Below are 20,399 nucleotides of genomic sequence, written 5' to 3'. Positions count from 1 at the left end.
TCCTTGCTTTACCAAATTCCTTTTAATTGATCAGATATTTATAATTTTGTGTGCGAAAAAAATAACCTGGTCAATGTATTCACAGAAATAGGCAAATATGAACTGCATGGTATGGAACATGAAGACATAATATAGCAATTCACTCCAGTATCATATGACTATGCTTTGGTGGCTAAATAGTCAAACTATTGTATCCCTAGCTAGTCACTATGAGGTGAGTTCAAATCCTGAATGTGGCAGGTGAGCTTAATTGATTTTCAGTTTTCCTACTGAAGGTCAGTGATTCTCTCATCTCGTTAGGGCCTTCTTTACCAATAATAAACTGTTGGCACAGAGATATGTAAAGCCTTTTTGTTATTTTGATAGTAAAATGCAATTGTTGAAATTGAAATAGCAATACCTTTAACATGTAAGTTATACAAAATATTCAGTAAAGGAACCTTGACTGAAGGTACAAGGCAAACAATCTCCATGAAAAAGAGACGTGCCAATGCTTATATAAAAAAAAAACTTATCACAAAGTAATACATGTAAACTAAGCAAAGTTTCAAAATCAATAGGCTGAGGGGGTTTTCAAATAATCTACATGGAAATCAGATGTGCCTTTGTTAATACAACTGCATACCAAATAGTAGTGATTCCCCATAAACCAAACTTTTCACAAGCTTAATTGTTGTTGACGACGTTGACATTTTGCTTTTTGACTCTGTCAAAGCGAGACAAAAACTGACTACCATGAAATAGCACAGTAGTGCTGAAAGTGGCATTAACCACTGATCAATCTATCTATCGTATAAGAGGCATAAAATAATACAAAAAATATGAATTTTTCACCTTTATTGTGTGATATATATTTATGCAGATCTACTGCAATTAATTGTGGTCAACTTTTAAAATCTTTCATTCATCTCTTTCTCCCTCTCTCATTCTCTCCTATCAGATACATACACACACATATCACAATACACATGTACAGTGTTTTGTTTTAAAACTTATGATTGGTTGTATGACTAATGAGCTGTTACAAGATTGAGTATTCTATTTTCACTTTGAAAAATGAAAGAAAAAAAAGTTTAGAATTTCCATCAAAAATAATTTTTTGTAAGTTTTATAATACAATATGAAAAGAGTAAAAAAGTCAACTTCTGTTAAGGTTTACTTTAATGTATGAATTATTTCCCCAAAAAATTCCAATATGCATTTAGACAATGATTTTATAATGAAACAATACCCTGTAGTGCATTTTGGTCAGTTACTGTGCCATTTTTTCTTTCTCACTACCTATAAGTGTTTTTTTACATAACAAATATTGCACTCTAAAAATAAACACTGCATGACACACTCTGTCTCCACACTGACTCATAATGTAACCACCTCGTGTGCCAACCACAATCACCTAAACATATTCAAAACAAGGGAAAAAACAATATATTGTATAATTAAAAACCCAAAACAATAAATAACACTCTATCACGTAGACAGATTTTTAACTGAAAATAATCATAATTTATAGATTTTTTTTATAAGTTAAGACATATTTAAAACAAATACATTTCACAGTGCGTTACAAAGACATGTTTGTGTCTTTTATAAACGATCAACAAAGTATTTACAATATCTATATATGTACGTCATGATGTATTGCATAATTGAACTATAATTTGTCAACAACAACATGGCTAATTCCCTTACTTTCACTTCAATAAAAAAACCTAAATATCAGGTTTCTGGGACTCTTCTTTCACTGTTTACATCACAGTTTCTTTTCTTTTGTCTCTCGTTCGGTAATTTTTAGAAATCAGAAATTTTAAAACCATAATATTCTTTGATGTTCTTTATATCTAAATGAAATGTCAACTTCCTTTAAACATTTTAAATAGATGGAAAACATGGAATGGATCTAATAATAAAATTTAGTTTCAATTAAATTACATTTAAAATGTTATTTTTTAAATTTAGTTGTAGTATCTGTTAACAATATTATCTATTATGCTTCTGCCTATATAGATTTAACACAATTAAACATAGAATTGCACTTTCAAATGGATTTCTCCCTTAAATAACTTAAATATGGCACACAATCAGAAGAAAAAAAGATTTTAGTAAAGATACAATTGAAATACATACAGATTTTAAACTAACAGAAACAATATTTTAGAATACATATATTAAAGATTATCACATATTAGAGTTTATAGAGTTTGAAGTAAGTTTCTGAAAATCACTGTATCTTGAATAACACGTCATCCGGTAAACTTTCTAGAGACAACACTCCTTCCCTTCAACACCAAACGCCCCCCAGTTCTTAGGGCTATCTATAGACTATCAGACTTCAGTCCCGTGAGGTGCTTCATACTGTTGAGACAGAGATCCTTTGGACCGACCCTTTTTCCCCGATGAGAGTAAGGATGATGAAGATGGTCCCTTTATAACTAACAAGTTCTGACTGGTCTGTGTACCTAGTGACTCTCCACTACTGTTGACGCCTTGTGAGCTTCCTGAGGCCTGCAAAGATCAATAATCAGGTTGAATTGTCTATTCTGACTGATTAAATATTGTTTCAGTTTGTTTAAAATTCACAATAGATTTTATATATTTTAATTTCATGCAGATTTTTAAAGTTGATATGATAGGAAAGTAACCAAGCAATTACAATATGAGAACAGCCATGAAAGTATAGAATCTGACTTGGATCTATACACATATACATACATTTAATTTCATTTATATATACTTTAAAATAAAAACAGTTTTTTTTTGGTTCCCATTTGAGGATTTCAATTTTCAGTAGTGCTTATGTCTTTAAAGTTTTGATATTTAATATTTCTACATGCAAAGGCTAAATTTTGTTTTGTCCAAAATAATAAGATTTATCATCTTAGATGAACTTTGTTATAATTCAAATTTGTTGGTATATAAATATACTTACAACTCCACTATCTAATGATCCACCACTGCTACCTCTCCTCATCCCCTGAACTGTAACAAAAAAACAAACCAAATTACTTCCCTTGGTAAAAACCACATAAAAAAAAATTATATCCAGTTATCTCCCTTTGACCAATTTAATACCTTTTCATTTACAAAGATTAAACAAATTTATAAACAGAAAAATTTATTTGTGTATTTCCCAAACCCTTTAAAACTGTAAAAATATATATTGTTGTAAACATATATCTGATGAAGAATGAATTACTAACAACAAGTACAACAATCATAGCACATTTAACATAGAAATCACAAACAAGTAATTTAACACAAAACTTAAATTTGAACGTAAAATGGACTTTAATTTGTTGGACAAAAAAAAACCAAAAACATAACAGATATCTAATATGAATGGCACAACTTGTCGATTAACTTTTTTTAATAACATCGCTTTTAGCCTTATCTAATTTAATCATAGAAGACTAAATAAATTAACAAAAGGTTTGTTGCAAACCAAGAAATAACTAGAACTTTCTTACTTGAATAATTAAGACTATGTGAATTAGATCTAAATCATACAAGTCTTTCATATAAATCTTTTATAAATGTTATGAAATCAAAAAGATATGACTTATGATTTCTCCAATTTTAAAATCTGTGATAACAGGGTAATTCTAAAATTTGTTTTTTTATTATGGCATTTGATGATGAAAACAAGGCTTGGATAATTTTGTGTAAAATAATAAATTCTCCAAGGCAACGTAACAAATGAACAACAAATAAAGCTATGATAAAAATTGGAAATAACAGGAAAAACATATCCATAAAATAATAAGTAAATAAACTTTAGTTTCTTCAAATGAGGCTCTAGACTCCAATAATGAATATCATTAGAAATCTGTTTCGATCATTTAAAATCACACAATCCTCCTCTTTTGAAGAAACTTTAAAATAAAAAGTGTATGAAATGAAGACTGCATGAATAGTCGTTAGATGAACGATAGCTACTGTATATATATATATATATATATATATACGTTTTAATATGTCAGTTTCGACATGCATGTGAGAAATCAGAAATAATTAAAAATAAATTTATTGATAATGCAAGTCAAGAATGAAGTTATGCTAAGCTTGACATGATGAAATGACTAATTTTGTTATTATATCAAGCTAGATAATATAGTTTTTTTGCAATGCAATCATTTTCAAGATATATCAATAAATAGGACTGTTGTTTTGAGATTAATTCTAGAATGAAGTCAATCTTTTGCTGATTCAGTAAATATTTATGTGTTTGTGCCCTTCTGTTGATCATTATCTGATAAATCTGGAATATCGAGGTAAAAAACCAGTAGAGAGACAATGATTTCATTTTGTTAAAATTTATTTCCATCTTCTACCTTTTTTTTTTATTGCTTGATGAATTATTTCAAAATTTCAGAAATAGAAATCTTTTTTTTTTCACTGAAAGTAAAATGACAGCCTCGTTCAAAAAATCTTTGATGACATTATTATTTACTTAATCATTAAAATGAAAACAGTTTTTTTAGATAAAATAAAGAGTGGAATTTTTTGTTCTAAAAATATTTTCAGCAAAAGATTGAACTTGGTTATGCAGTCTTCTATTCATACTAAGTGACAACATGCATACCTTCACAAAGGTCAGTAAGAGAATTGGACAGATGAAGCTGTTTCAAGCCGCCACATTCAGGGGCAGATAATCTATTTAATGCAGGATCAGAAGGCTTTGATAATTCGTACATTAAAACCCTGGAGTCGTCATTAGCATATCTGTCTACGGAGTTGTGGTTAGCACTCTGTTTGTTTAATTCATCTTCTATTCTAAGTTGTTCCATTCCATTGCACTAAAATAAAAATAATAAAATGAATAATTCCACGTCATTGAAATGCATCATATGACAGAAAAGTATCTAAAATCTGGTCTCTCGATAATTTAACTTTACTCAGTGCTTGGAATACGTGCTAGAAACACAAAATCCAGTATTTTGATTGGTTGAATTCTAACTTATGAGAACGATAATACATGTAGTACTTGAAATTTTGAAGTCAGCAAGGCTAGAAATTGGGTCTTCTTGCTCTAAAAAGAAGAGTGCAGTATAAATTGATTTTAATGCACTTAAATTGTTATCTTCCTAGTAATTAGTCCTCCCAAGCTTTAGATATTGAGAGATTGGCATGGTAACTTTAAGATTAATTTACAATTACAAGTTTAAGTTGCAGATTCTGGCAAAATTTCATCTAAATAAAGTGCATGTATATGATCCACCTATCGTCTCTTTTTGTAACTTCCTCATTTCAGTGCACTTTAGATGTTGATATTTTTTTTTATTTCAATCGTGAATCATTAATTTTTCATCTGGTGCCAAGTTTTTCAACTTCCTGATTTGAAAACACAAACTTTTTTGATAACACCTAACATTTTAAATATTATAAAACAGATAATTTACAAAAACAAACTCATCAGGACATCTTACATAAATTTCAGATTTAATTTGAATTTTTTTTGTTTTTTGTTTAACAACAAATAGACAGATAAGATGTAAGTTTCAACTATCAAACAATGTACCTGATAAGAAATTGATTAGCAAACATACATCAGTTATCTGTTTCATTGGAATTCAACCTGATTCCTTGATTAGTGTAACAGTCAACATTGCATAATAAAAAATTCCTCAAAGGTGTTTTTAACTTTGTAGTTTTGAGAAAAGATCAAATATTTAGTATATAAAAAGCTGCCAAATAAAATATTTATTCCAAAAGTTGTTGCATCATGAGAGTATAAAGTCAATAAATGCTATCATTCTTATCAATGATACAAGTTTTTACAAAATCTAGAGTGTGTAGAAAGGATTAAGAATATCATTCTTACTTTCATGGTAAAACTCTCAGTAATATTTGAGTTTTTAGTCTGTAGATTAAAAGACATTGCACATATCAAGCAAATGGGGTTTAACAAAAAATTTCATAATTGTTATTAATCCCCAAATTTCACAATTACCTTATGAATTAGAGTACACTTAATACCTTTTATGCCATTTTTTCAGTTTAAAAGCATGTAAAGATATTTCTTTTCGTGTGACATGTCTCTAAAAAAAAATCAGTCTTTCACCCAAGGAACCTATTGAAAGTCCAGGTCATGGTAATAACTACTCTAGCATCCAAGTATACACCAGAAGCCCTCCCCCTTTGAAACAAATAAGCACTGTAAAAGTCAACGTTCTGTTTGAATTGTAACTGTTAAAGTTGAGTATGATAATATCAAGAAAAAAAACCATTGGAGATTCCTGGCTATGAACCTGTCATATGTTATTAATAAAGTGTGTATATTTAAGATTTTGTGATGGTCACCTCTGCTATAGCCTCTTTTAAATCTCCAACAAACTTCTGTCTATCATGGTCATTTCTGGCATTGAATGTGATTAAGGTTTTACCATCTAAGCCATTTGTTAATCGTACACCAAACTGGTAATCTAAAATATAAACAAATAATTGAGTTCTTAATCCCTTTGAATCAATTTCTTTCATTTGCATATGTGCTTCTTGTACATTTCATAAACAAAACAAGTTGAAAACAGTTTCATGCAGTCATACATTTCATGAACAGTTAAGATTGTAAGCATGAAATTCTATAAATTCAGAAATTAAGGTTTTTATTATTGCGAATAATGCGACTTGTGAGTATTTGAATAATAAGAACTTGCATTCGTAAATCTGATACATTTGTACATGTATTTGTATGCAACTTTTTCGCCTTTTCTGTAATGGCAACAATTATTCTCACATTTTGGTCTGTCATAAAAAAAATCTACTTTGAAAATATAGTTTCACAGTTTTTAATAGAAGTTTAAAAATTATCTCATTTTACGTTTTGTTTTATCAAATTTATTTTAAAGTCAGACAAAATCAAAATTGTCATCTGATGCAATAACATACAAGAGGTCAATAATCTCTACAAAACACAATGTATACCACAAACTACACGGAACATCCGATTAGAGCAATGTTGGTAGTTTTTGCAGTTCGAGAAGACAATGTTGTGACATGTTTCAGGAAGTCTGCATATATATCACTTTTATTTAAGTATGAAATTAACATTAAAATCATTAATATAATGTTCAATTCATGACATTTATAGATGTTATATTTTATGAGCAAAAAAGTCTGGAGTTTTCAAATTTGATTACATGTATGTTTTATGAACTATATTAAGTATTGTTAACATTTCATTGACAAACTTCAAAAGTTTTGGAAACATGGTGCCTAAGCCAAGCCTTGACTCCGAAACTTTCTTACAGATGAGACATAACTACAATTCTCTTGTGACAAATACATTTTTTAGTGCCATATATATACTTACGAGATGTTTCATATAAGTAAACATGCATGCCAGCCAGTGTAAAGGATTGTTTAAATGAGTATGTTATACCACTCTTCTTTTTACTTAATATTTTCGTCACCTGAAATAATAAAGAAATAAAAAATATAAACATCTGAACTTCATGTGTCAAAAAATGTAAATTTAACCTTATTAGACTCTGACACAATAAATACGCTAGTGAAGATTTCCAGTACATAAATGATACTTTTTGTTTAACTTTCTTTTTCGTGGTAATTCAAGTGTTTATCTGTACTTTGAAGCTTTAAAAGTAACCATTTGATACTTTTTTAAAAGAAATAAAATTATTGCGAGTTGAAATCTTTTTAAAGTTACCTATATATATATAGATGGTTTAACCAATGAACTAATGAACCTTTTTACCCAAGAAAAGTAAAATAAACATAAAATGTATAAGCTTGTGACACCAATTCTATAAAAATGTAAACACAGAGTATTTCTATTGTCTTGGTTTCTTTTTTTGTTAATGAATAGTTCAACACCTCATTTACCATTTCCCCCCCAAAAGATTATTTTGTCTTCAACATTTGTTTCTGTGATATTCTTTAGGGGTTATAGCTTCCTATCTGACTTTGTTCCTGTGATATTCTTTAGGGATTATAGCTTCCTATCTGCCTTTGTTTCTGTGATATTCTTTAGGGATTATAGCTTCCTATCTGACTTTGTTTCTATGATATTCTTTAGGGATTATAGCTTCCTATCTGACTTTGTTCCTGTGATATTCTTTAGGGATTATAGCTTCCTATCTGACTTTGCTCAGCTTATCAAAGCATGCAGTTTTTTTAGATTATTTTAAAATAACTATTTAACATTCATTCTACTAACCAGTAAACAATCATTAAATAGGAACACTTCACGTTGATGTAAGCCTATCTTCTCTTTCTTATTAGGGTCGTGAACCTCATACAATCTACAGTAACACACCAGTCGTCTATGAGGTAATGCTAGTTGCTGGAATAAATAATCAATATGTTTTATAATTGTAATGAATCTGATTAACTTACAGACATACATTCAATGAAATTTGTCTAGACAAAAGCCTTTTAGTATTCAGAATTTCTTTACAGTGCAGAGGTAATTTTCTGACCAAGGAGGTCTGCTTATAGCAGATATAGATGTATTTTTTCTGTAAATGTGTTCAAAGTTATGTCAGATTAAGTTTTAATGTAAATGTGTAAGACTTTTCCCCAAGGTGCATAACCTTCTTAATATTGCTGATGGTAAAAAACAGACAAAGTCAGCTGTTTATATTCAAATAACAAAAATATATGCATTTTAAACCTGCACAATAGTCAAAATACATTAAGATAATATGTGATAAAATCAAATGCATTTATCAGTGACAATTGTCAACAATATGCCCAAATCCATCATAAATCCCCCCTTCTTCAACAATGAAGAAAATCTCATTACAGCACTTAATGTTTCTTCACTCTTAAGACATATTTTTCATGTTTCAATATGTTTTGTTTGTGCAGACATCTTAGACAGGTATAAACCTATTTATTTTGATACTTGTTGTACTGAAGACATCCCACACTAGCAATTATGTTCTACGTTTACTATTACTTACTGGTTTTTTGCCAACAATCGTCTGCTCAACCTTCATGACTTGAGTCACATGATCCACGCCAGCACGGAATTCTGTCAGTTTGATTCGGTCATATATACCAAGTAATATATCTCTGTCTATATCATAGCCATCATCAAGATCTACGAAAAGATAACAAAACAAAAGTGTTAACTAGTTAAATCAAAATTAATCAAAGCATTTTTCACTTTTCTGATATAGTTGATGATAAGTATAACAGTGATAAGGTCTTTTGTACACTGTAGAGACAAGATCTTACAAATGAAAGAAAAATAAACAACAGAATGTGTCTATGGGCCACAGATGGTCTGTTAGGTTTAACATCAGTATTTTAAAAGGAAATGTTTAGGACTTAAGTTTGTTATAATCCAAAATCCAGATTACTTATCTGACAAACAAAAAAACAACTTTAATAGCTAATTTCTGCTTTATCAAAGTCATAAACTAGAAAGTCAAAAGTTAAATCAATCAAATTTGAATTTGATGTGTTTTGTTGTTTTTAATGATTTTTAAATAATTTGGTGGAGGCTGACACACGCCATTATTCAGAAAACAATTTTAGGTGCATATGTACTAACTGTGTACATAAATAAAACTGTATTAATAAAGTGCACAAAAAAAATTAATTATGCAAATAATTCTTATCTATAGAATATTTGTTTTCTGAAAAAGGAAACAATTCTCACACCTGCAGAAAATAAAAAGATATCTAAATGTATGTTTGTTTTCTGAATTTCTTCTGGAGAGGATGAGCTTCTAAGAATTAACGCTTGTTTTAATTCTCTATAATCAAACCAGGATTAAGATCAGTGAATATATTGGCAGACAAATGACTTTGTCCTTACTCACATCATGTACTTTACAACCTAAATATCAATCAAGAATTAATCGGAAGTTTTTATTTGTAAAGAAGCCAAACCAACAAGTTTCAGGAAGAGCTTGGCTCCCTGGGCAACCAATGCAATTTAAAATTCATTTATTTCCTCAAAAATAAACATCAGACTTTTAAAACTACAATCAGTAAGTACTTTTAGATTACTATCAAAATGTTCAAATCTGATTAAAAAGACTAGAATTTACGAAAATTTAAAAATAACCCAGGCAAACTTTTCATCTTGCATGCTCTCTGAAGCCACACAAATAGACAAGTTTGTGACTACAAAAGTATACATTTCAATTTAAATTCTATCAATTGCTCCTAATTCATTTATTAATATCCTAGGTCAGATTCAATTTTCATGGGTGGAAGTCATTAAATTTTCCAGATCATTTATTCTTTTTCAAAAGGTCATTCTCCAAACTTTTTATAGAATTTAAAAGTTAATCAAGCATTATGCCATGTTAAATTAATGCATTGAAGACACACAACTATTTATTCATGGACATGCAGGGTCATTTAGATATGATTATTCATGACCGTCTGCTAAAGGGTGAGACAGGAAGAAAAGTATCTAGTACCAAATACCTGTTGACTTCTGGTGACATTTTATAACCAACAATGGAAATTAATATATCTAATGTATGTTTAATGGTTTTCAACATTTTTCTACATTTTCTTTGATATTTTTTTTTTTTTTCAATCCCATTTCTTTTTTGAAAAGTTTCTTGAGCATATACAGATAAAACGTTACAATTGAAATCCAAGGACATAAAAATATATATGATAAATGTGAAATATATATCATATAAATGTGAAATCATATACACATTGACCAATAGTCTTGTACATGGTTAGTTCAACATCAAAAATTGTCTTAGAAATTGTTAGATGTTGACCAAAGAACAAAATTTTTCAGATGGTGCTTTTGTAAATTTAAAGTCATCTAAAGCAACTCTTTCTCCTAAGAAATACTTATTTTAATATCAAACAAATGTTCAAAGAGGCCTGGATAAAACTGTTCAACTGGCCATTTTCAAGTATACATGTAATTTATCCATTGGTAGAAATGTTATGACCCTGAGTAATCATTATAGCCAATCAACATTCTTATTTCTATAACTATTTTTCTTTGTCTTGGACTATCTCAAACTGAATAAATAATTCCGAATCATGCCTAAGGGACCTTTCTTATTTATTTTATCATTAATCTAAAAATCCCCCATCTGACCATATGTCAAGTTTAACTTTTGTAATTAAGCAAAATATTTGGCATTTAATGGTTTTCTGATAGGTGTTGAAAAGAAGTCTGGTTCTGACCATTCAAACCCACATCCAAATGTCAAAATGTCCAGATAATTCCTGTAAAACAGAAGCTATAATTGACTAAAGATAGCTCCATTTAATTACTCCCTATCAGACGAACAACTTAACTGACATATGTACTGACACATGTCAAACACAACTCATGGATGGCCAGTTAAGGATTGCCATTAGAAACTGACAAAATACATTACTAAACTGATGCCAGTGCTATTAAAATAACATTTAACAAACATATTCAAAATCATTTGGATGAGTATAACAGATGAATTGCCCTTTTAATAATGCTAGAAATTTATTCACAGGGTATATACCATATCATTATAAAAAGTAGAAAGAACTGCAGCCATAAAATTTATAAATATTATCCTTGTTGTAGTTCGAGATTGGTCTAATGTACAACATTTAGGACTTGTAAGGGCTACAATAAGTATGAAGTGATATGACTGATGTCAGAGTAAACTCGACTATATTGTGGGAATCTTAAATTTGTTATAAACAGTAAGAATGATTAATCCCGGACAATGAAATCACATCAAAATAAGACATCATTGTGTAAAGACGGAACTACATGTTAAGATAGTATGCAACATTCCTACACTTCTATTAGATAACAGGAATTCCTTTAAAATGCATCTGACTAACCAAACATTGTCAACTGATCAAAATTTGACAAAGGTGTGAAACTAAACAGATTATATCTGATACCACTGTCCTTTTTGACCTCCAGTAAAGGAGAGTTCATCTGATAATAGTGCACTGTACTGATCATAATAAACATTGATAGGTATCAATCAATATCTACCTATTATCATTCCTGTTTATCTCTCACGTGTGGAAAGGAGAATCTTATCAGCAATAAAACAGATACCATGTCCAAAACATTCAAATCAAAATTCTCTCAAATGCACCGAAATGCACAATTTTATTTCTATTTTATGACTTTTTTACTCTCAAAGTAAAACTTAAAGCAGTTTTCCAGAGATGTTATCAATTTATAAAATCTTCAGGTGGTCTTCAGGAAGATAAGTTCACTCTTCAAATGTTGCAGATCTATTAAAATAGTGCCAATATAAAACAAACAGGTGTTGCTAACAGATAGACATATCATGATGAGCCTACATGCAAACCCTCTCAATAATAATGCACATTGATTCTGGCTATTTTATCCACAAAACTTATCAGTCTATTTTCTACCAGAGACAGCATGTACATTGCTAGTTGGTAAATATGTTTGTCCTAACGTCATCGCATTTGACATTACGTCAACGGAAATGCACTGATTTACCAAACAAATTAAATAACTTAAATTATTTTCAAACACATCTTCTCCAGACTGCTGTGAACCAATTTTGTTCAGTAGTGCAATTATCTTAATTATTTTTACGTATGCTTTCCTAACTAATTTTATCATTATATATATAAACTGTAGCAAGCAGAATGAACTACAAAACAGGATAAAACTTTGACTATCAAACACTCCATTTGAGTGCATTTTTCTCTCAAAAAAGCAAAAAAATAATTATTATGTTACTTTTACTGTGACGCATAAATCTTTTAAAAGATAATTCTGTAAAACAATACACCCATCCTTGTAAAGATAACTACTTCCTCCCTATTTCACATGATACTAAACATAGCCAACATTTTAATCAAACGTCCTTGGATTACTGTCTCCATAATTTTAAGAAATCTTCAACCTTTCCTTTTCACATATATTAATATGATACTTCGACCCCTGAAGCTATATACTTAATTAGATGTCATCAGTTAAAGCTTTATCATCTTGTCAGAGTCTACATCATATCATCAAAAGGCTAATTTCATATATTAACATCCAAAAGAAAGACACTTTCAGTTAATTATTTTACATTGTATAAACATTTAGAGTAAAATTATGAAAAGAAATTTCCTGATGAAAAGTATTATCCTTAAAACAAATCAATCTTTAAGATTGATCTATTGGCTCCTACATACTTAGCATGTGTAGGACTGCTTGTGAAAAAGGTGATAATACAGGATTAGCAGCTTTTTCATTTTCCAACCTCAAAGGCAGAAATTAAAAAAGAGAAAATCTACTTTCTTTTTATGGAAAAATGGGTGGGATCAAACATTAACCATTCATCAAACATAACTGTATTAGAAAAATCTCGTTTTAACACTCCTAATACACATGAGACCTTACTAAAATTTACAAAAGCAATCTTTCAATATTTAAGGGGGCAGTTTTTTCAGGCTAAAATATTTGAGATCAAAGAATGCTTACTACAGCAAAAAAAGATTTACAAAGTACAACAAACTGAAAGACAAAACACATATCCTTGATCTTTATACTGGATGTCAGTTTCATACTGTACTGTAATGGTCACCTGTTTGTTTCACCCTTGTCCAACATATTTACACTGATGTAAACAATAACAACAACACCTCTGATAAATAGTTGATCCCATGCCAGGTCAAGGAAACTGGACATCTCTATCCAAGAATAACATTCTCATTATTAAATAGAAACCAACCTTTTCATTCATTTATCTATGTATCATCATAGAATGCATGAAAAACTTGCAACTAGACATACTCAACCAAAAAGATACTAAACAAACCACTTTCACAACTTCTGTGTTATTCCCAAATAAATCATTTTTGGTGAGAAACAGATACTCCTATTGACATGCCAATTTTTCAAGTCAGTTCAATATTTGTGACAAAATTGAAACATTTGCCTCAATATATTAAAACAAACAAATGTAGTTTTTTTGTAATTTTTCTTATTTTGTAGTGAAATTTCAAGTAAACTCCAACCAGGAAATCTTAAAAAACTGGTACATTTTCAAAATGATGGCATAGCGCTTAAATTTACATTCAATTTATAAAATAATGAAATTTTCAAAAGCAAATTCAAATGTCATTTCTCAATTTCAATAAGAAACTATTATTCAGAATCCTGACCACTTTTCTTCCTTTCTAATTAAAAGACATTATGTCACATAATGTTATTGTGAAATATTCATTTTATTCAACAGCTTCAGGCTACAGACACCTTGACTGAGCTTGATGCTTATTTAACCCTCAGGGTACTTTCTTATATACCAATGTTGCAAAGATTACTCAAACAAAGAGAATGAAACTTGATCATTGTCTGTTTTTCAAATAAATAATTACTATTTAATGTAATGAAACCTTTTCGTTTGGCGACAGCAATGAACTAACTCTACTTTTGTTTTGCTGATAAATTGCAAATTGATACTGATAATAATAATTTATCTTGGGTTCTTTAAAGTATGTGACTGTTGATATCGACATTACATGATGTTTAATTTTTTTTCATTAAAAAAAGTTTAAAATTTCCACTTTCATCTTTTCACAAATTCATGTGTATGGAAATTGAATATACAGAATAAACAAGTCCATCCACAAAGATGGGCAACGACAGAGCCTGGGATACTAGCCTTAAAAATGTTTCTGCCTTGAAACTTTTATATTGCAATGCATGTTGAAAAGATACTAAAAGGGGCAATCATTAGTCAAAGAAAACCAGACAACACCATGGGGAAAAGTAAAAGATCAAGACAAACAACAGTCCAGAGAACACTAATAATAAAACCCCAATAGATTGAGCAATACCAGCATCGTAAAAAAAAATCCAGGGGTGTTGAGTGCACTAAATGTTCTCCTAAACAAATGAAAAACTTCATCTCTGTGACATATTTTTAGTGATCAAAGAAGCACTTACTAATTTGAATGTAAGTATTAAGGCACATATATTTACCTCTTAAGTTTTTTATGAAATCTTCTGGTTTCATTCGTCTTTCTGGTTTAATACTGTTATTATGAAGGTCTGTGTTTAACATGATAATTGCAAACGCTAACAGGAATATTGTATCTGGATTCTTAAAGCTCTTGATTTGGTCGGGATTGCACAAACAAAATCTGGAAGCAAAAGCCTGCAAAAAAAGAAAGCATGAAATGTATTTTAAAAAGAAAGCATGAAATGTATTTTCAATATTACAGTGATCATTTTTATTTTTACATCTCCTTGATTAAATAATTGATTGATGTTTAGCACCACTTTCATCACTATTGTGTTATTTAGTGGCGGTCAGTTTTTATTGGTGGAGGAAGCAAGAGTGAACATTTCCTTGATAGCTGTAAATTCAAACTGTTTTGTTGAAAACAGACAGATTTGAGTGTCTATCATCCCAAATTAGTTTTAAATTTTAGTAAATTTCTAATTTAATGTTAATTGCAATAATTTTACAAGTAAACAATACAGAAGAGTTTGATAGCAGCATTAAGCTATTTCTGTATCCTTTAAGAACCTCATTATGATATACTTTGTATAATTACAACATCTAAGACTGTTTTATTTAGTTAATTGTATAGGTAATGGTTTACTACCACATTAAAGCTGTAAAATAATCAAATCATAATATTAGCTCATTATAGACTGGGCTCTTTAAAAACAATGTCCTAATGTAATCAAGTGCACCTTTGATAGTTTATACTATACTTAAAAATAAAGTGATCTAACAGATATTATGGCAACCTTGTAATTTTTATAGATTTATGAAAGTGGAATTTTCCCTCTTCAGATTTCAGAAAGTCATGAAACATTATAATGTGCTTGTTTTTCTACATCTCAAAGTCATAGAAACATTATAATGAGCTTTTTTTCCACGATTTCAAAGTCATTGAAACATTATAATGCACTTGTTTTTCTACAATCTCAAAGTCATGAAATCATTATAATGCACTAATTTTTCTACGATTTTAAAGTTATGAAAATGTTTAATGCCCTTATCTTAAGATTACTTTGAAGAAAAAGAAAAAAACATATTCTTCAAACCCCAGAACTGTGCCTCATTAATTGGACATCTATTAATTAACACCAACAACACAATTAATTTTGTAGCCTCCACATCAATAGGCACAAAACAAATCTGCCCCTTATGAAACCATCATTTGTGACTTGTAGACTAATCTATTTTCCATCTAAATCTCTATTTTAGCCCAGAATCAATACAACAGACCTTTTTTTGTCACAATGCTTCAATTAATGCACCAAGGCAGAATGATAATTTGCTGCTAACGATAAAATGGATTCAAAGTCATCATTTTCTTTCAGATAATTTTGTTGACATATCTTATTAATTCTTATACGCATGAAACAATGTTTTGGTTTTATCGATCAACACAAATTTAGAAATAACTTCCGAAATCCTAAAACTCTTTAGAAATATTGCAAAATATCGTGCCCTTGGAAAGCTATAGGAAGATTTTTTTTTTTTATCATTGCAATAAAATCTGAAGAGTACGGAAAATGCTTAGATACATGCAAACCATTACAGGTAGCAAATCATTTCAGGTTGTAGCTTTACTTGGTTATTGTTTTTTGACCAACAATTTTACCATGGAAACGAACAAAAACTCAATGTTACGTAATTAAATAGGTTGGAAATGTTTCATTTTTCCTATAAATTTTTGATGACTAAGTCATGATCAATTCAAACGTGAAAATATGGAATTGTATATGTTGGTCTTGGTTACAGTTTTATTGATATAATTCTGCACTGGAAGCTAATTAGAGTTTCCATTAGCACATTTGTACTATAACAGATGTACTTTAATAGTATTATTTATATATGAATCCAGAGACCTTTATTTCACACAATATGAGCCTACGTCCTATCTGCTATATATATATTTGTGATCAAACAACATATTATGTGAAAGGCAGGCCTCAGATGTATTACCCTCAGAAATTGTCATGTTTGTAAGTTTTTCATACTAAAATATCTGAAAAAGTTAAAAACTTAAGAAGGACTAAACAGACCTATGTATTATATAAATGTTTTAAAGTTAACAAGTTTCATTTTCTACTAATTGTAATGACTGTATTTCGTAATCCTGAATCACTCTTGAAGACTCATTTACAAGGACACCTCTTTCATTAATAAAATGTAATAGGAGAAAGGACCCTTCACATCATCAATTAATTCATCTCATGTAACCTTCCCTAATTATAATGTAGGTCTGTTTCCATCTTTAGAAAAGTATAATATAAGAGTAAAACCCTATCATTATCTTGTTTTGAAAGTGTCCATTTTGGTACAAGTTTGACAAATGTTCTAGATTGTGGTTTAAACAAGATATGACAAAGGTTAATCCATACTACTCAGGGTGTTGCTGTATTATTTTGTGATTGTGATTTAACCTGCTGTATAAATCAAGTACCTACCTCCATAAGTCGTTCTATCTTTTGAGCTTCTCCCTGAAAGTAGATATATATATTTTATGTTATTATAAATGACTTTGATCTTTGTTCTCAGTTCTTTCTTTTTTTCTGTCCAATTATTGCCATTGTTATCTGTTATTTACATAATGCTGTTTTTTCTCTAATTTATCATAAGGGTGTTTCCATTTCTTGTATTTTAACAACAATTTTTAAGAAATGTCTTTTAAAATTGTTTACTTCTATCAGGCTTCAAAAGAGTAGCTGTAGATAATTCGATAGTTATCGGAAACTACAAAGATCATCAACCTTAGGTTTTGAAGTTTATGTCTTTCTGACTCTTCTATCATTCAGTCTGGATGATTTTTTTTTATGTCTGTCAAAAATATTTCATTCTATGTGTAAATCATGTATTACACGCCTCCAGTCAAATCAAGAAAATGTTAGCTTCAATTTGGAGATGTTTGCTGTTAGAATGCAAGAAAAAAACGTATTTATTATGAATAATAAAGAAAACCAAGACAGAACAAAAATCAACAGAATCAAGTGAAGAGAAAAATCGCTTCAATTTGGAAATGTTTGAAGTTTTATGCAAAAAAACTTCCTTTATATATGAATAATAAAGGATACCAAGACAGAACAAAACAACAGACTTAATAAGCAGTTTTGTTTATGAAATCAATACTTATTTACATATATACTAATGGAAGTAAATCCTTTTGATATCATATAAGTCTAGGACCATAAAACAAATTCTGCTGACAATGTTCTTCTCTTTTACAGCGAAAAATCTATAAAACTGAAGTTCTAGGAGATTACAACTCACCAGAACCCTGCTTTATTGAACATATAAATTACTTAAACTCTTATAAGTCAAAGATCGATATAGTTTACCCTCTGGGCCAGAGAACTGACCTTATAACAGAAGTGATCTTTGAATTTGAGGTTTAAAGTTCATGTTAATACTACAGTGGGAGAATATGATGATAAAGGTTTTCATTTGATATAGAGGAGACCTTTTAAGCATGTTTGACTTAACTCTTTAGAGTTAATGCTTATATATGCAGTCTGGAACCTTATGTTCAGTGGTTGATTTTAGTTGATGTGGTTCATAGGTGTTTCTTGTTTCTCTTTTTTTTCCATATAGATTAGACCGTTGCCTGTTTGACACATCTGTGTTGAAGGCTGTACCTGTACTTTGACCTACAATGGTTTATTTTTGCAAATTGAGACTTGGATTGAGAGTTGTCTCATTGGCATTCATACCACATCTTCTTATGACTTTATGTCTATATGAGAGTAACTTAGTACGGAATAGTTTTTTTTCTGTAAGGCATTGGATACTTAGCTGTCTAGCAGCAGACAACTAGTTTCCAATTTCTTTTGTATCTTCTTACATTTCTGAAGATCTGACTTTAATTTCTAAACTTACAGGCATTCTAAAAAAGGACTGAAACTTCCGCAAGGCCATGTCTATTTGGAGTCCAGCGAGATCTATTTCCTGAGAAAAGTATCTGAAATAAAAAGAGAAAATAAATAATATGACCAAAACATTTTCTTAGGCATTAGCTGTAACCTTTGTTTGTTGGAAAGTTATAATTTGAGCTGCAAACCCTATCAAACATTGGCAGGAAATCGTAGTTAGTTAGATACAACCCTTTTAACTTAAGTATATTTCATACCATACTATTTTGATATTGTACTATGAATATTGGCAAACACTGTCCTATGCAGAAAATAATGTTGCAAGTGTTTCTGATTGTAATAAGCATTCTGAGTGGGTAATTATTCACCACCGCTGGTACTTAAATTGTTTGCAAAATTTTATCTCAAAGTATCTTTTGTGCAAGAGTATCTGTACAATACCCTGGAATGATGGCTGGGGACTTACGTGGGGTTACATTCATCTTACACTTGGAATACTAAGTGGTTTTACTATAATAAAAAAGATTGATAAATGATGACTGAATGTATACAATCCACTCAGCCTTACATGATTACTATTGATATTTTCTATTCTAATCACCCTTGCAATAGTAAAACCATATTGAATTATTGCGGTGGATTACTATAGCAGATTTAATGCACCCCTGTTAAATGCATTTAATGTTAATCTCTTCCATTCATAGCAAAATTCTTATCAAAGTAAATGGAAACATGTGTCTGTAAAAACATAAACCATGCCGTAAGGGTTTTACTGACCAAGAAATCAGATTACGATTTGAACAGTTTAATAATGAAATTATTTGGTTGGTTAGGTTTACTTAATACTATGGAAAGCCATATATCTTTTTCCATACATGAACAGAGACTTATAGTTATCTGTACTAGACATCTATTTATTGTATTGCAAAGTCTTCAAATAAATAAGTCTAAGTATAGGCCAGTACACAACTATTAGGTAGAAGTAATGTTATTTTCACATACTGGTACAATGTAATAGAATTTACAAAATTTCAGAAATTTTTGCATTATCAGCATAATTCATACCTGTGTGGTTTTAAGCTGTCCCATATATGTTTTTTTTTTTCAAATAGCCCAATCTATTGAGAATCTGCCTACATCACTTTTATGTTTTGGAATTTAAAAAGAGTTTAATTTAACTTTGTTAAGTTTTCCAAAATCTCAATTTGTACCATTATAATATTATAATAGACTATAAGGTAAGGAAATGAAATGGGATATTGATTTATCGGTCTATTTCAGCAAAAGTCAAAAACCCATCAGAACCTAAATCCAAACAAGAACGTTTTTTTACTTTCCCGATTTTAACCCCATGGCTCCATATAAACAAAAAAAATATAACATTGTTTATGATAACCTGATAGTGTCCTATGGAAATGTATACTTTAATAGCCTTATATCAAGTTTGTGACAGCTGGCCTTATTCTGACAACTTAAAATAATTTACTTTTCAACGCAAGTGCAAGGTGATTATTATCCACAATTTAAAAGGTCATTTCATAAATAAAGGAGGTAGATTGTATTTCTTCCTATTTCATACTAGTTATACATACACAAAAGTAGA

The 20,399-nt window shown here is 29.7% G+C and overlaps 1 protein-coding gene across 19 annotated transcripts in view; it reads right to left on the bottom strand.

The window, feature by feature from the left end:
• Positions 1–822: 822 nt before the first annotated feature.
• The window catches only part of LOC143076340 (IQ motif and SEC7 domain-containing protein 1-like), a 97,560-nt gene continuing 77,983 nt past the window's right edge, over positions 823–20,399 (bottom strand). For 18 of the 19 annotated variants that reach the window (XM_076252084.1, XM_076252093.1, XM_076252137.1 and 15 more), the window contains 10 exons: positions 18,804–18,885; positions 17,378–17,410; positions 14,909–15,083; positions 8,922–9,061; positions 8,174–8,299; positions 7,310–7,409; positions 6,301–6,422; positions 4,583–4,796; positions 2,930–2,979; positions 823–2,505 (listed from right to left, as the gene is read on the bottom strand). In XM_076252084.1, coding sequence (XP_076108199.1) covers positions 2,326–2,505; positions 2,930–2,979; positions 4,583–4,796; positions 6,301–6,422; positions 7,310–7,409; positions 8,174–8,299; positions 8,922–9,061; positions 14,909–15,083; positions 17,378–17,410; positions 18,804–18,885 — 1,222 coding nt within the window. In that variant the 3' untranslated portion in view covers positions 823–2,325. The remainder of the gene's footprint in view (positions 2,506–2,929; positions 2,980–4,582; positions 4,797–6,300; positions 6,423–7,309; positions 7,410–8,173; positions 8,300–8,921; positions 9,062–14,908; positions 15,084–17,377; positions 17,411–18,803; positions 18,886–20,399) is intronic. The other variant, XM_076252154.1, reaches the window with a different exon arrangement.

The sequence above is a fragment of the Mytilus galloprovincialis genome, chromosome 1 (assembly GCF_965363235.1).
Source record: "Mytilus galloprovincialis chromosome 1, xbMytGall1.hap1.1, whole genome shotgun sequence".
NCBI classification, from domain to species: domain Eukaryota; kingdom Metazoa; phylum Mollusca; class Bivalvia; order Mytilida; family Mytilidae; genus Mytilus; species Mytilus galloprovincialis.
This window is presented reverse-complemented; position numbering and strand designations above follow the sequence as displayed.